Below are 17,445 nucleotides of genomic sequence, written 5' to 3' on the forward strand. Positions count from 1 at the left end.
TACTAACCAGCTTGTTTCTGATGTCCATGTCACAGAGTGCTTCTGCAAGGATGGAGCAAGCCTCTTTCACGCCCCAGTGTGCAGCAGCATGGAGGGGGGTCCAGCCATCATGATCCTGAACATTGAGTTCATAACCAGCCTGAATCAGAAGTCTAGGGGAAAAGCCACAAACAAGACACTTACTTCCTCTGCATTACTGTTACCTACCAACTACACGATCACCAAATAAAGTCAGATTTGGGTCCGGAACCACAAGGGTCCTACAACCTCTAGTGCACAGCTCAGTTTAATAGCTACTACACGGAAAGCCAATTACACTGAATACCACACAACCACATGGTATCTATAGGAACACACATGTTATACCACGCAAGAAGGTGTAAGGAAAGATGTCTGAGATTAATCAAAGTCTAACTGAATTATCTGAATCAAAGAGCTCTATTACAAGATGTGCTTTCCATTTTCCAGTGGAAAGATAAAATAGCATATAAAATAACTCGGTTTTCTTCCAATATTTTACTTAAAAGCTTTCTGATCTGGTCTTTCTAGAAAATCATCTACTTCATGTAGACTTTTATATTCCAACTCTTTAAAACTATCTGTAGGGTATTTATATAACCAATAAAGCTATGAACTTGCTGTGTTTTGCATGAAGAATGAAGTGTATATCCTCTGCTGGCCCCTGCCCCTGATATCACCACCCCCAACCCCAACCCCCATCCCAGGGCCTCGCTACTGCACTGGACTGGATCCGTTTGCATGGGTTTCCATGACATCTTCCAAGAAGTGAAGAGAGTATGAATGTCACACAGATGGAAATAGAACAGCACATGCTGTCATACCTATTAGGTAGACTATAAAGCACTGAAAGAGTCTAGCAACAACTAAACATACAGTGCTTTTAAGGACCCATTCACTGGGGGCCCACCAACATTGGGTACCAAAACCTACATAAGCCATGTTTAGAGATGCGGAGATGGATCAAAAAGCTTAAACTGCATTCTTTAGATACTGGAATTCCCCAGGCTTTATCCCGAGTACCAACCACATGGTTCCCTAAGCACCACCCAGAGTGGCCACCAAGTACTGCCCACCCACCCCCCTCCACTGATTCCCCCCCCCCAAAATAAAACAAAAAGCAAAACAGCAAAGATAAATCATGTACAACTATAAGGATAAAAATGAAAGAGACATCAGTGTATTCAACCCTATTCCACTGGTCTGCAGTTCTGCCTTTGTTCCAGTACCATGCTGTTTTAATTATTACTGCTTTGTAATACAGTTTGAAGTTAGGGAGGTTGATTCCTCCCATTTTCTTTTTCCCAAGAATTGCTTTAGCTATTCGTGGGGGCTTATTGTTCCATATAAATTTCAGGAATGTTTGCTCCATTTATTTGAAGAATGTCATGGGTATCCTTATAGGGATTGCATTGAATTTACACAGTGCTTTCGGTAGTGTTGCCATTTTGACAATGCTAAGTCTCCCGACCCATGAGCAGGGGATATCTTTCCATTTCCTCATGTCCTCTTTTATTTCCTGAAGTAGCGTTTTGTAGTTTTCTCTGTACAGGTCCTTTACTTCCTTAGTTAAGCTGATTCCTAGGTACTTGATTTTCTGGGGAACAATTGTGAATGGGATTGTTTTTTTCATGTAGCTTTCTTCTCTCTCACTGTTTGCGTATAGGAAAGCCATGGACTTTTGGGTCTCAAAGAAGAAATCCAAATGGCAAAAAAGCACATGAGAAAATGCTCTACATCATTATCAGGGAGATGCAGATCAAAACCACAATGAGATACCATCTCACACCTCAGAGACTGGCCCACATCCAAAAGAACAAAAGCAACCTTTGCTGGCGCAGATTGGCGAGAAAGGGACACTCTTTCACTGTTGGTGGGAATGTCGACTGGTTCAGCCTTTCTGGAAAACAGTATGGACGATTCTCAAAAAATTAGAAATTGAGCTCCCATTTGACCCAGCAATACCACTCCTGGGAATATATCCCAGAGAGGCAAAAATGTATAGTCGAAGTGACATCTGCATTTGTTTGTTCATTGCAGCACTCTTTACAATAGCCAGAATCTGGAAAAAACCTGAGTGCCCAAGAACAGATGACTGGTTAAAGAAACTTTGGTACATCTACACAATGGAGTACTATGTAGCTGTTAGAAAAGATGAAGTCATGAAATTTACATACAAGTGGTACAATATGGAAAGTATCATGCTAAGCGAAATGAGTCAGAAAGAGAGGGATAGACATAGGAAGATTGCATTCATCTGGGGGATATAAAGCAACAAAATATGAGATTAATACCCAAGAATAGCTGAGATCAACACCAGGAGGATTACTCCATAGCTTAGAGGCCAGCCGGTTATTCTAGGGGAAAGAGCAGTTCAGATAGAGAAGGGAGCACCAAATAAAGGGTGTTGGAGGATCCTCCCAGGAGCGGAAATGCATGTTGAAAGTAGACTATGGACTGAACATGTTTGCCACTCAATGCCTCTTTTGCAGACCACAACACCCAAAAGGAGAGAGAGAACAAAAGGGAATGCCCTGCCACAGAGGCAGGGTGGGAGGGGATATTATCTATGGTGGTGGAAAATGGGCACTGGTGGAGGGATGGGTATTTGATCATTGTATGACCGAAACCCAAGCACAAAGATTTGTAAATCTACAACTGTACCTCATGGTGCTTCACTAATAAAAGAAGAAAAAGAAAAAGAAAGAGAGGGATAGACATAGAAAGATTGCATTCATCTGGGGGATATAAAGAAACAAAATATGAGATTAATACCCAAGAATAGCTGAGATCAACAGCAGGAGGATTACTCCATAGCTTAGAGGCCGGCCGGGCATTCTAGGGGAAAGGGCAGCTCAGATAGAGAAGGGAGCACCAAATAAAGGGTGTTTGGAGGATCTTCCCAGGAGGGGAGATGCATGTTGAAAGTAGACTATGGACTGAACATGTTTGCCACTCAAAGCCTCTTTTGCAGACCACAACACCCAAAAGGAGAGAGAGAACACAGGGGATTGCCCTGCCACAGAGGCAGGGTGAGATGGGAGGGATGGGGGTGGGAGGGATATTATCCATGGTGATGGAAAATGGGCACTGGTGGAGGGATGGGTATTTGACCATTGTATAATTGAAACCCAAGCACAAAAAATTGTAAATCTACAACTGTACCTCATGGTGTTTCACTAAAAATAATAATAATAAAAAAATGAAAGAGACAGAGATTAGAATAATATCCTATTATCTGTCCTACTTAGTTAGGCCCTGTACACTCAAGATCTACATAATTCAAAAAGTCCAAAGATACTATGTGCAAAGAAGATGAAAATGATCACAAGTTTGCCCTGCATTCTATGCCACCAGAAGAGACTGCAGGGCTATTCATGATCATCACAGAGCTGCAAGAATTAGCTTTTAGGTCAGTCTATTTCAGCTCTGTTGTAGATCATAAATGTAACTGAGAGTTTGTAGAAGGGAGAGAAACCATCCATGGATGAATTCTAGCAAAAGGTTAGAAAAGACTATATAGGCTCAGCGAGGAAACCAACAACAAAATAAGAAACATTCCATAGCTGAAAATTTAATTCGCCCCCAATTCATCTTCCCCCGCCCCAATCAATCAAACTCCTGCTTGATGCTAATGAACAATACCTGAGGACCTCAGAGTAGCCCTTGGCAGCAGCCACGTGGAGAGCTGTGGCCCCTGAGCGCGCCTGCCTGACATCCTCTATTTTCCCACTGTTGAGCCACTGGCGGGCGTCTTGCAACATCTGTTGTTCTTCTTCTTTTCTTGACTGCTCCAGATCAACTCCTACAGGAACCAGATACCAGAGAGGCAGCATTACTAAAGGGCCATTTCTATTTGACAGTATATTTTCCTTAGATTCAAAACTTAAAAATAACTGCAAACAACAGATTAGTCATCATACCGGATAGTCATTAACTACACTCCTCATTTAGAAGAGCAATGATATTTTTATCCATATTAATAATCTTACCAGTGTTAAATATTATGTGATGGCAGATCCATTAACGGAACATATCTAAAATTGTTTTCAATATAATACAGAGACCACAGGTGATTTTTATGTTATAATATGTGTTTTAAAATATTCATTTTGAAGTTCTTTCTATATATCATATATCATTTTCATTTACCTTTGGAGGTAAGTAAGACAGGCATCACCATCCTCACTGAACAGATGAGAAAAACAATACTGGAAGGTTAAAAATCATGCTCAAGATCACAAAAAAAAATTAGTTCTAGTCACCAGAACTCTGATATTCTAGGTCTCTTTCTGGTTTTCCTTTTTTGAGGGGGCGGAGGGAACAGTTTGGGCCAGTGATGCGTAACAATTATTCCTGGCTCTGAACTCAGAAATTACTCCTGGTGGTGCCTGGGGGACCATTTGGAATGCCAGGGATCCAACGTGGGTCAGCCATATGCAAGGCAAACACTCTACCCACTGCACTATGACTCTGGTCCCTCCTTCCATCTCTCTTTTCAACTCACTTTATGATAGACTGCTAACAAAAAACTAGTATAAACTAAAAAAAAAAACCTCTAAGTTATTTAAATGTATTTTAATGGAAACAAAATGATTTGCAGCTAAATAATCTAGAGTAAATGAGGAGGTGATGTGTAGTTAAAATTTTCAAAGGAATGGAGATACTTTCTCTTTAAAGCATTACAGGGAAGGAAAGAAAACAAGGAAGGATACTGACAATATCAACCAACTACAAACCCTGGGTACAGAGAACAAAATGAAAGTACCAGATGGGGGTAAAGGGTGGAGCAGGACTGGAGGTCACTCGGGGGCACAGGTGGGGGCTGATGACACTCTAGTGGTTATGAGGTAAGGTGCGTACACCAAGACCACCATCACTGTCACTGTCTTCCTATTGTTCATCTATTTGCTCGAGCGGGCCCAGTAACATTGTGAGACTTGTTGTTACTGTGTTTGGCATATCAAATACATCACGGGGAGCTTGCCAGGCTCTGCCGTGTGGGCGAGATACTCTCGATAGCTTGCTGGGCTCTGAGAGGGGCGGAGGAATCAAACTCAGGTCAGCCAGGTCGGCTGTGTGCAAGGCAGCCACATATATCAACATAAATAAAAATACAGAATCTAAACTGTAATTTAAATACAGAAACAGAAAGAAACAAAAAAACTAAGGGGAATAAGCTTAGAGGAAAAAAACCAAAATTTTTATTTCTCTCCAAGAAAATTTGACTCATTATTTATTTAATACACATACACTGTCATCTATAACAGATAATACTTGCTAGTTTTATTTTAGATATTTCTGAAACACTTCCAGTGTTGGTTAAATTCGATTAAGTTCATAAAAATTTTTTTCCAGATGCTAGGAATCACTGGTTTAGGTAGTTACTCAGGAGCTCAAGTTTATATAAGAATGCCTGATACATTTACAATAACAGATTATTTGGGAAGTGTTTTAGACTATTTTCTTCATATTTAATTTTTAAAACAAAACAGCAAAACAATTCTGGGGATGAAGAAGGTGGCTCCCAGTAGGAGGCAGAGTGTATGCTTTGCACGTGGGAGTTCCGGGTTTGATCCCAGGCACCTGCATGATCCCTCAGCACTGTTGGATGCAATGCTGAGCACTACAGAGAAAGCTGACCCCAAGCACCAGCAGCTGAAATCTAAAAAGAACAACAGTAACAACAACAACAACAGAAATACTCTTACAGTAAAAAGTAAAGTAAAGTAAAGGCCCTCCCGTTGATCGTCGATTTGCTCGAGCGGGCCCAGTAACGTCTCCATTGGAGACTTTGTTGTTACTGTGTCTGGCATATCGAATACTCTCGGTAGCTTGCTGGGCTCTCCGAGAAGGGCGGAGGAATCGAACTCGGGTCGGCCATGTTGGCTGCGTGCAAGGCAAACGCCCTACCCCCTGTGCTATCGCTCCAGCCCTGTCGCTATTTTGGAAAAGAGGTTCTACTAACTTTCAATGACTATTATGAACCGGATGATTAAAACAGAGCTCTAAAAAGATGAGGTGTGGCAACTAGGCATCAAGGTCAAAATTACAGGGCTGGAGAGAGAGCACAGCAGTAGGATGTTTGCCTTGTATGTGGCTGACCTGGATTAGATTCCTGGTACCCCATATGGTTCCTGAGCCCCACGAGAAGTGATCCCTGAGCATTGCCAGGTGTGGACCAGAGACAACAAACAAATCAAGAGCACATGAGTATGGTTGTGGAGAGTGAGAGGCTGGAACACCATGTGTGAAACCTTGTCATAAAGACAATATTGTAAATCAAGGAGAATAAAAAGAAAATTAGAAAAGTAATTCATTAAGCAGGGATTTTGTCCACATTACTTTATCCCTAGTGACAGAACATGATGGGTCAACAACAGATATTTGCTTGATATGAAATAAAGATCATTAAAAGTTCTTGAGAACTTAACATTTTACAAATCAATTGATTTCTTAGTAAATATTTTTAATTTTTCTGTTGTTGTTTGGGGCCATACCCAGAGATGCCCGGGGATAACTCCTGGCTCTGTGCTCAGGAATCACTTCTGGTGGTGCTCAGGGGACCATACGGGGCGCCAGGGATCAAACCTGGGTCATCCGCATGCAAGGCAAGTGCCCTCTTTGCTGTAATATCACTTGACCCCCATATATAAATATTTTTAAAATAAGAATGGTAAAAATCCTAGAGTCTATGAGAAGTGTGACTGATCTGTGGCTTTATAAATGTCATGTTTTGAGAACAACAAAAATACATGACGTTGGGGTGGGGAGTGGAAGAAGGGAGGTGGCTGAAAGGGGGGCCCAAGACAATGGAGGGAACAGAACATTCTGGTGGAGGGTGTGGGGTTAGAACACTGTACACATTAGCAGGATTGTAAATTATGGTGACTAAAATTTTTTAAAAATTAGATCAGTAACGTTCATACCACTGGCAACATGTTACCTACACTACAATAATAATTTTTTTTAATACTGCCCCACCCATCCTCGAAAAAAAAGCATCACAGAGAAATTCCAAAGATTCCTTCCTTCAGCCTGCAATGCCCCACCATCCGTACCAATGAGAAGGAGTGAGGTGGGGTGTTCCCCAGGAGAGGAAACAATGGAGTGTCTCCAGAACGTGCATACCTGTTCAAAGGGTTTTAGATACCTTAAAAGGCTTTATGAGGCAAAATATATATAATCATACATAATTAAGTATAATAGATTTTACTTTGCTATATTAATATATGTAAAATATAGTTATACATTCTTATATATTTGATATTTACATAGGACCTGGGCTGGCGTGATAGCACAGCGGGTAGGGCGTTTGCCTTGCACGCAGCCAACATGGTCAACCCGAGTTCGATTCCTCCGCCCCTCTCGGAGAGCCCAACAAGCTACCAAGAGTATCTCGCCCACACGGCAAAGCCTGGCAAATTCCCCATGACTTATTCAATATTCCAAACACAGTAACAACAAAGTTTCACAATGGAGACATTACTGGGCCCGCTGGAGAAAATGGATGAACAACGGGAAGACAGTGAGTCTCACAATGGAGACATTACTGGGCCCACTCGAGAAAATGGATGAACAACGGGAGGACAGTGACAGTGACATAGGATCTATACTTATATTATCTACAAACTGATAGTCATACTGTTTTCCTCTCTTAGCTATTGTAAATTATGCTACAATTGAACATGGAAACTCTTTGAGATCTTGATTTCTTTCCATATGTATATTATACCCAGGAGTTGAACAGCTAGATCACATTGCAGTTCTGTAATTTGGGGAGGAATCTCTAGGTTGTTTTCAATAGTGGCTATACCATTTACAATCCGAACATCACACAAAGGCTCCCTCATCTCTACATCTTTACAAAAAACATTTTCCTTCTTTTTTGCACATGAGCATTCAACAAATGTGAAGCAGTAACTCAATGTTGGCTTTGATTTGCATCTGCCTGATGATAAAATAAGTTGCACATCTCTTCCTGTATCATGTGGTCATTTATATTAGAGAAACATCTTTTTAGTTGCTCTGCACCTCTGTTCTCTGGAAAAGTAATTTTTTCCCCAAAAGTGACTTATTTCCAGTTGCCATAAAGAAGCCAGTAATTATTTTGAGAAGCCACTGGAGAAGGGTTAGGAAATCTTTGAAATATCTCAAGGTAGTTTTTGAAAACAAAGACAAAAACTGGATGTGAATAAGCAAACTCTTAACTGTATGTGAGAGAAATTTTGCAGTGGCAATTTCATATGATAGCAATAACCCAACTTATAAGCCTCTGCCCATTTTTTAATGAGTATTTTGAGGAGGGGAAGTCAGTGAATTATATGAGTTCCTTTTATACTTATATTTTAGAAACTGACCCATAACTAGATATGTGTCCTGAAAATTCTCCTTCTCCTTTCAGTAGGATGCCTTTTCCGTTTGTGGAGCTTCTTTTGCTCTGTAGTTTTAGAGTTTCGTGTATTTTCTTGTTTTTGTTTTATAGTTGTGCTTTTAGTGTCACACACAAGAGGTCTATGCTGAGATCAGTCACGTAGTCTGTCCCCTGTGGGTTCTCTGAGGAGTTTCTCAGTTTAAGTTTTATGTCTAAGTCTTTACTTCATTTTAAGTTTGTTTCTGCCAGTGCCCTGCTACTTTAATTAGTAAAATCTGTAATCAAAAATGTGATGTCTCAGGGCTGGAGCAATAGCACAGCAGGTAGGGCGTTTGCCTTACACACAGGCAACTCGGGTTCGATTCCCAGCATCCCATATGGTCCCCTGAGCACCGCCAGGGGTAATTCCTTAGTGCAGAGCCAGGAATAACCACCCCTGTGCATTGCCAGGTGTGACCCAAAAAAGCAAAAAAAAAAAAAATGATGTCTCTAGATTTGTTCTTGCTCAGAACTGTTTTGGCTATTTTTGGGGCACTTTGTGGTTCTGCACACATTTTAGAATTGACCTCTGTGGGCAATGCCTGGAAAGTCTGATAGAACTGCACTGACTAGTCTGTACATCTAACAAAATTATTCTGATCCATGAAGACAGATTACCTTACTATGGAGCAATAGCACAACAATAGGGCAGTTGCCTTGCACGCAGCCGGCCCGGCTGAGCTAGGTTTGATTCTTCCGCCACTCTCGGAGAGCCCGGCAAGCTACCAAGAGTATCTCGCCCGCACCACAAAGCCTGGCAAGCTACCCGTGATGTGTTTAATATGCCAAACACAGTAACAATAAGTCTCAAAATGGAGATGTTACTGAGCCTGCTTAAGCAAATCGATGAATAATGGAAGGACAGTGCTACAGTGCTACAGTATTTGTCTTCTTAAAATTCTCTTTTTAGGGCTGGAGATACAGGGGGAAAGATCTTTGCCTTGCAAGAAGCCAACCCTGGTTCAATTCCTGGCACCACATCACTCCTGAACACAGAGACAGAGACAGCCCCAGAGGACCTCCAGATGTGACCACCTCCCCAAAAATTCTTATATCAAAGTTTAGAGTTTTCACTTTATGCGTCTTTCACCTTTTTGGTTAAATTTATTCCTACATGTTTACTGGTTTTGATGTTATTGAGAATGCAATCCTTTTTATTTCCTGTACAGATTATTTATTGTCAGTGTATAAAAATACAATTGAGGGAAAGAAAGATGGCGGCCGCACGGGAGCCTTGTGGAAAGCAGGTTTGAGCCGGGGCTGGCGGGAGCGGCAGGGACCTCATGGGAAGGGGGGCTTTGTGGGCCGTCCCCCACGCCCCACCGAGGTCGCCAGCTGCCCCCCACGAGCGGCTCTCCGGCACGGCCACGGCCCCGGAGGCACAAGGACTTAGCACAGAGAACCAGCCGCTTGGAGCAGAAAAGCAAATGGACTTGTGTTGAACCGCGCCACCAAGCCTGCCCGGAGGGGAAAGGGTGTTGACCGGCCCGCCCGCTCCTCTCTGGAAAGAAAGATGGCGGCCGCACGGGAGCCTTGTGGAAAGCAGGTTTGAGCCGGGGCTGGCGGGAGCGGCAGGGACCTCATGGGAAGGGGGGCTTTGTGGGCCGTCCCCCACGCCCCACCGAGGTCGCCAGCTGCCCCCCACGAGCGGCTCTCCGGCACGGCCACAACTCCAGGGCACAGAAACCAATCTCTTAACTAGCTAACTTTTAATAGAAATTCTTCCAGGGTCAATAAGTAAAATAGCAGAAATTCAAAACTGCGCGGCCGCAATAGCGGCCGCGCGACATCATTTTGTTCTTAAACCAAGTTGTAGAAAGCAAATCATTTCACAACGCTGTTTCAGCATGTCTGATTGTGGGGGGTGGGTCGTAAACTCTAAACAATAATTGTGCATCTTCTATCGAAATAATCTATCTAGTCAAAGTAGATAGAGTATTAACTAGAACTCATCTGCCTCACAAGAATTGGGAGGGGTGGGAGGTGGGGGTCTATTGGGGTTCGGGGTTAAAAATGAGTATTGGTAAAGGGAAATGTGTTTGGTATCTACATGACTGAGACCTAAACCCGAAAGCTCTGTAACTTTTCCCACAGTGATTCAATAAATAAATAAATTTTTAAAAAAAAGGGCACCATTTCACATAGTCGAGAAATCTTTCTCAATTTATATATTTATTGGAGAATGAATGTCAATATTTTTAAACTGATGGACCTCAGAATTGGTCCTAGGTTGGAGGCTATCTAGATAGTGAAAAGTTAGCAACGTTAATCTAAGCACCCTGCGCACTGCCCAGGGTCACTTCTAAGCATAGCCAGAAACAGCCGGAACACAACCAGGTGTGCCCAAACACACACAAGTAAGGGTGAGTAATACAAGTATCAGCTAAGAATATTCTTGACTAAACCACTTAACCTCTGAGGCTCAGCAAGACCCGCTAATGAAACGAAGATGAAGAATTAGTATCCTACGTTTTATGTTTCCATCTAAGGGCTCATTACACTTTAAAAACAGCATACGTACTTCAAAGAGGCTTTAGGTCTCTTCCTCGTAGTCATATTAGAACCTTTTTTATTAATTAGTTTAATGCTCACTCATTTGTAAAACCAATAAACCCTTTAAATGCAAAAAAAAAAAAATACAATTGACTACAGCCTATAAGTATAACCCTGGAGAGATTGCAGGCACAATTCCAAACCACTGCAATCAAGTGAAATTGCAATAATGCAAGTCATACTAATTTTCTGCTTTCTCAACACATATAAAGGTTTATGTTTATACTATACCAAATTCTATTAAGTATGTGACAGTCTGTGTCCAAAAATGTATGACTTAACAAATAAGTTAAATTTAATTAAAAGTATTTTTATTGCTAAAAAGAAACACTAACCATCACCAGAGCCTTCAGCTAGCCAGAATCTTTGGTTGGTGAAGGATGCTGTTCCGAGGCTGAGGGTTGCTGACTGACAAGGGTGGTGGTTGTTGAAAGCTGAAGTTGACCATGATCAAGTTTGCTGCAGTAACTGACTCTTCCTTTCTCTGTAGCACTGCATTTTACCCAGAAGAGAACTTCTTTCAAATTGGAATCGATCCTCTCTACCCTGCTACTGCTTCATCAACCAAGTTTATGTGACTTTCCCCGCTGTTATTGCCAGCGTTCACAGCATCTCCAGCAGAAACAGATGTCACCTCAGGAAACTGCTCTCTGTGTTCATCCTTAAGAAGCAAGTTCTCACATGCTGACATTTTACTAAGATATTACAGCAACTCAGACTCATCTTCCTCAGGTTTCCCTTTTAGTCCTCTTGCTATTTCCACATGTGTGGATACCTCCTCCAAGGAAGTCTTTAACCCCTCAAAGTCATTCTAGAGGGTTGCTATCAACTTCTTCTAACTCCCTTTGATATTATATTTTTGTTTTGTTTTGTGCTCAGGGCTTACTCCTGGTTCTGTGCTCAGAAATCATTGCCGGCAGTGCTTGGTGGACCTTACGCAGTACAATGCTGAATATAACTGTTAATAGTAGGTAACTTTGTGATGTTCCTGATCTTAGAAAAAAGCGTTTTCATCTTTCAGCATTGAGTCAAATGTTATATGTTGGCCTGTCCAATTTGATTTCATGATTTCATTATGTTGAGGTTGTTTTAACCCAAACTGTTAAGAACTTATTTTCATGAAAATATGTTCTGTATAGTCAATCAGTTTAGCGATGTGATGTGTGACATGTATTGATTTGAACCCATCCTTGCGTCTCACACATAAATCCTATTTTATCATGATAAAATGATAATTTTATTAATCTGCTAGAAAGCTGATATTTTGTTGAGAAGTTTTGTGTCTATAGTCATCAGAACTATTAGCGTATAGTTTTGTTTTCTTACAGAATTCTTCTCTTGCTTGATATCAAGGAAATGCTTGACTCATAAAATGAGCTTAGGAATATTTTCTCTTCTTTAATTTTTGGGGATGCATCTGAGAAGGACTGTTGTTAATTCATCTTTAAATATTTTGGAGAGGGGCCAGAGACAGAGCTCAATGGATTGAGTGCACACTTTGGGAGATGTGGGTTTGTTTCTCACCTACTGTTCCTCCAACACTGTCATAAACAACCCCCAAACACAAAGGTGGTAGTAGCGCCTGAACGCCATGGGATATAGACCCCCCCCCAAAAAATGAACAAAAATTACAGTTGGTAGTTTCCCAGTGCAGCCATTAGGTCCTGGACTTTTCTTGATAGATAACTGATTCTATCTCCTTACTTTTTATCATGGGCTGGAGCAATAGCACAGCGGGTAGGGTGTTTGCCTTGCACAAGGCCAACCTGGTCAACCCGAGTTCGATTCCTCTGCCCTCTCAGAGAGCCCAGCAAGCTACCGAGAGTATCTAGCTCACACGGCAAAGCCTGGCAAGCTACCCGAGACATATTCGATATGCCAAACACAGTAACAACAAGTTTCACAATGTTACTGGGCCCGCTTGAGCAAATTGATGAACAACGGAGGACAGTGATAGTGACAGTGACTTTTCATCAGTCTCCTCAGATCTTCTATTCCTTCCTGTTTCAACATTGGTAGGTTGCATATTTCTGGGAACTGATCCATTTTTCCTAGGTTAGACAACTTGTTGGCATTATTCATGGTAGTTCCTTATGGTTCATTTCTGTGTCATCAGTTATAAGCGCTCTTCCTTCAAATCTCATTTTATTTATTTGAACTGTGTTTGAATCTTGGGTTATTCTTATTCCAAAGGTGTATCAACATGTATATCTTTTATTTATTTACTTATAGTTTGGTTTGGGGGCCACACCCGGCAATGCTCAGGGGTAACTTCTGGCTCTGCATGCAGGAATTACTCCTAGCAGTACACAAGAGACTATATGGGATGCCAGGGGTCCAACCCAGGTCAACCACTGCAAGGCAAGTGCCCTACTCACTGTACTATCTCTCCATCCTTATGCATTTTTTAAATTTTTATTTTATTTTATTTTTTCTACTTTATAATCATTTATTTATTAAAAGCATTTTATATATATATAGGAGTACATGGATCACAATATAGGAAATACCTATGCATCATCATCTTAATGATTAAAATACCACAAACACATTTTGTAATCTTGTGTCACCCTTCTCATTAACAATTTTCCCTTTCTATTCTCACCCTAAGAGTGATACATCATATTAACTTGATTCTCAACTTGACAAACACTGTTCATTAATTAAAGAAAGAAAACCAAATTTAAAAAAATGAGGTGACTTCCCAATATAGTTAAACTTAAAATTTGCTGAAGCAGAATAGCAGCTACCTCAAGGGTCCAATGTTTCCTGTTTCTTTTTTCTTATTATAGTTTAGGTAACATCATCATAGTAGTGTTCAAGTTTACGGTACTGATGATGAATAAACTTATTGCTTGTGCATTTTTTTTAGAAAAGGTATTATCTTCTATAGTTTACTAGGACTGAAGTGGGTAAGAGTTTCGATTATTTCTCCTCTACTCTTTGTTGTTTCTTTTTGGTAACGTTGGACTTAGTTTGGTTTTATTTTTCTCGTTCCTTGTGTTATGAAGTTTTTAAGATAACTCTTTTTCTTTTTGTTTGTTTTGGGGTCACATGTAGCATTACTAAGGGGCTATTCCAGGTTTGGTGTCACTCCTGGAGATAGTCAGGGGCTATGCTGGTCTTAGGAATAAAACCAGATCTCCTACATTTAACACTCTAGTCAGTTGAGCTATCTCTCTGACTCTATTCTTTTTCCTTAATATAAGTATTTAGGATATAAAAATTCTCTCTTAGACTAGTACCAGGAATTTTGCTCCATGACTTGGAGGCCAGCCACACGTGCTAGGGGAAAAGGAAGCTCAGATAGAGAAGGGAGCACCAACTAAAGGTTGTTGGGAGGATCCTCCCAGAATGGGAGAAGCATGCTGAAGGTAGACTATAGACCGAACATGACTGCCACTCAATGCCTCTCTTGCAAACCACAGTACCCAAAAGGAGAGAGAGAGAGAGAGAGAGAGAGAACAAAAGGGAATGCCCTGCCACAGAGGCAGGGTGGGCTGGGGGTGATGGGGGGTGGGAGGGATGCTGGGACCTGTGGTGGTGGAGGATGGACGCTGGTGGAGGGATGGGTACTTGATCACTGTATAACTGAAACCCAAGCACAAAAATTTGTAAGTCTATAACTGTACCTCATGGTGTTTCAGTAATAAAAAAAAATACATTAAAAAAATTCTCTCTTAGGACTGTTTTTTATTGCAACCCATTAGATTTAGTAAGCTATTTTTCATTTTCATTTGTTTTAAGATTCTTTAAATTTCTTTTGACCCAAATTGGTTATTCTACACTACACTGTTTAATTTCCACATTATTTGTTTCAAATTTCTAGTTTCATATAACTGTGGTCAGGAAAGACACATGGCATAATGTTAATCTTTGAAAGTTTTATAAAATTTGTTTTTGTTCCATAAAATACAATCTAGCCTCTAAAATTTTTCATAAACACTTCAGTGTGAGTTCTACTGTTACTGGGCAGACAGGTGATCTACAGATGTAAAATAGGTCTGTCTGCTCTAAAGTACAGTTTTCTTATTAATTTTTATGTTTGAATGATCTAGTCATTATTGAAAGTGAGGAATTAAGTTCACTCTTGTCATGTCATTGTCTGTTTTCCCCTTCTTATCTATTAGTATTTATTTGATATAGTTGATACTTTGATATTTGGTGCATACACATTTACAATTGCTATTATCCCTTTGATGAATTGAAAGGAATAATTTTTTTCATTTTTTTAAATGAAAGAACTCTGATTTACAAAGTTATTGATACTTGAGTCTTAAGCATATGATAGTCCAACACCAATTCCACCACCAGTGTCAACTTCCCTTCACCAGTGTTCCCATGTTCCTCCCCATCCCAACCCCCACCCCATTCTTGCCTGTCAACTAGACAGGCAAATTACAAGGTTTCAGTGGTTATAGCTTAGATCTCATGTTTTCATTTTTGTTGAGTCTGTGTTTTGGATATATGGCTATACTACTCATCACATCACCAGTATAACTGAACAGGCATCATGCCTGTTCACCCATTACTTCCCATTCTCTTCATTCCCCCTTGATTTCTTTCCTTCTCTGTCCTTCTCCTTTCTAAACATTGGGTCAAGGGTGATCAAGGCATCACCCTTTTATTACAATATATTTACTTGTCCTGTATTCTATATACCACAAATAATTGAGATCATTCTGTGTTTGTCTTTCCTCTGGCTTACTTCACTCAACATATCTTCCAGTTCCCACAATGCAGCAAACTGCATGATATCATCATTCCTTGCAGCTGCATAACATTCCATTTTGTATATATACCACATCTGCATAATTCATTCATCTGTCATTGGACACCTAGGTTGATTCCATATCTTAGCTATTGTACTGAGCGCAGCAATGAATAATAATGTATATATGTTTTTTTCAGGGCTGGAGCGATAGCACAGTGGGTAGGGCGTTTGCCTTGCAAGCAGTCAACATGGCCAACCTGAGTTCGATTCCTCCACCGCTCTTGGAGAGCCCAGCTGTGACATATTCGATATGTCAAACACAGTAACAACAAAGTCTCATGATGGAGACGTTACTGGGCCCACTGGAGAAAATCGATGAACAACGGGAGGACAATGACTGTGACAGTCCTTTTCAGAGAGTGATTTTAGGTCCTAGAAGTAGATGCCCAAAAGGGAATTGCCAGTTCATATGGCAGTTCAAATCTAAGTTTGCTGAAAACTCTCCATATCATTTCCCACAGGGGTTTTTCCAGACAACATTCCTACCAGCAGTGCATGAGAGTTTGAAAGGGGTAAATGATTTAGAACAGACCCAAACTTCACACACAAAGAGTGAACGGCACTGCAAAATTAAGCAGACATATATAAGTAGACTTCTTCAGTGAAGAGTAAGTATTCAACATAGAAGACTGTTTCTCAAATCTCATCTATTTTTTAAAACCTAGTTGGTGAAAAGTTACTTTTTAAACATTACACTGCAAACTGTGGGAGGTACTGCTATAAACTAAGCACAAAAATTCTGAATTTTTTAGGGTATGAAAACCATACAAGCTTAGAGAGTCAAAAACCAGGAAGAGTTATCCTTCTGGTATCTGACCTACCTGGGAGAGTTATTAAGAGGATACTCGGTCGTAAGTGATATGGTTGGCTATTGCTGTGCAGACAGATCCAATCGCTTACCATGTGATAATGAAAAGTTCTACACACAGCAATTCTTAAGTAGCAGTGTTCAAGAGCCTCTCTTGACCCTCTCCGATCCCTCAGTTACCTTGCTTCTTTACTTGCTCCAGAAGAAGATCTTTCATTGCAGGCTCTTCCGCAAGGTCAGAAGGGACTTCCCCTTCACTATTCACCATGCCCACGCTGGCTCCCTGGTTAATGAAATACCTGTGCAGAAAAGACCCAGGATTAACACGACCTCTATCAGGCTAAAATCAATCCACACTCATGCATCTGATGTTCAACGCAAGCAAGGCTTCTGTTTGGAAGGCTAAGATATGCTCCCAGAGTAGACTACAGACCAAACATGATTGCCACTCAATAACTCTTTTGCAAATCACAGAACCCAAAAGGAGAGAGAGAACAAAAGGGAATGCCCTGCCACAGAGGCTGGGCAGGAAGAGGCGAATGGGGGGTGGGAGGGATACTGGGATCATTGGTGGTGGAGAATGGGCACTGGTAGAGGGATGGATACTCAATCATTGTATAACTGAAACCCAAGCACAAAAATTTGTAAGTCTACAACTGTACCTCATGGTGTTTTGCTAATAAAAATTTTTAAAAAAGACATGCTCCCAGGTAAAGTATCCATTATTAATTTATAATTCCATTAGTCAGTCCTCAAAAATTGGGACTGGAGGCTTCTCTAGTTCCTAAAAAGAGCAATGACAACAACAAACTAGATTTCTTCTATACTCATTATTTCTTTCTTCCTTTTTTAAAATTGAATCCCCATGAGATACACAGT

The 17,445-nt window shown here is 40.8% G+C and overlaps 1 protein-coding gene across 3 annotated transcripts in view; it reads right to left on the reverse strand.

Moving 5' to 3' along the window:
- Window positions 1–17,445, reverse strand: part of PPP1R12B (protein phosphatase 1 regulatory subunit 12B) — a 250,443-nt gene that overhangs the window by 162,224 nt on the left and 70,774 nt on the right. For all 3 annotated transcript variants that reach the window (XM_056110653.1, XM_056110652.1, XM_056110651.1), the window contains exons 3-5: window positions 16,747–16,865; window positions 3,664–3,823; window positions 8–152 (exon numbers count right to left, since the gene is read on the reverse strand). In XM_056110653.1, coding sequence (XP_055966628.1) covers window positions 8–152; window positions 3,664–3,823; window positions 16,747–16,865 — 424 coding nt within the window. The remainder of the gene's footprint in view (window positions 1–7; window positions 153–3,663; window positions 3,824–16,746; window positions 16,866–17,445) is intronic.

Source organism: Sorex fumeus, unplaced genomic scaffold, assembly GCF_029834395.1.
Source record: "Sorex fumeus unplaced genomic scaffold, SorFum_2.1 ptg000010l, whole genome shotgun sequence".
NCBI classification, from domain to species: domain Eukaryota; kingdom Metazoa; phylum Chordata; class Mammalia; order Eulipotyphla; family Soricidae; genus Sorex; species Sorex fumeus.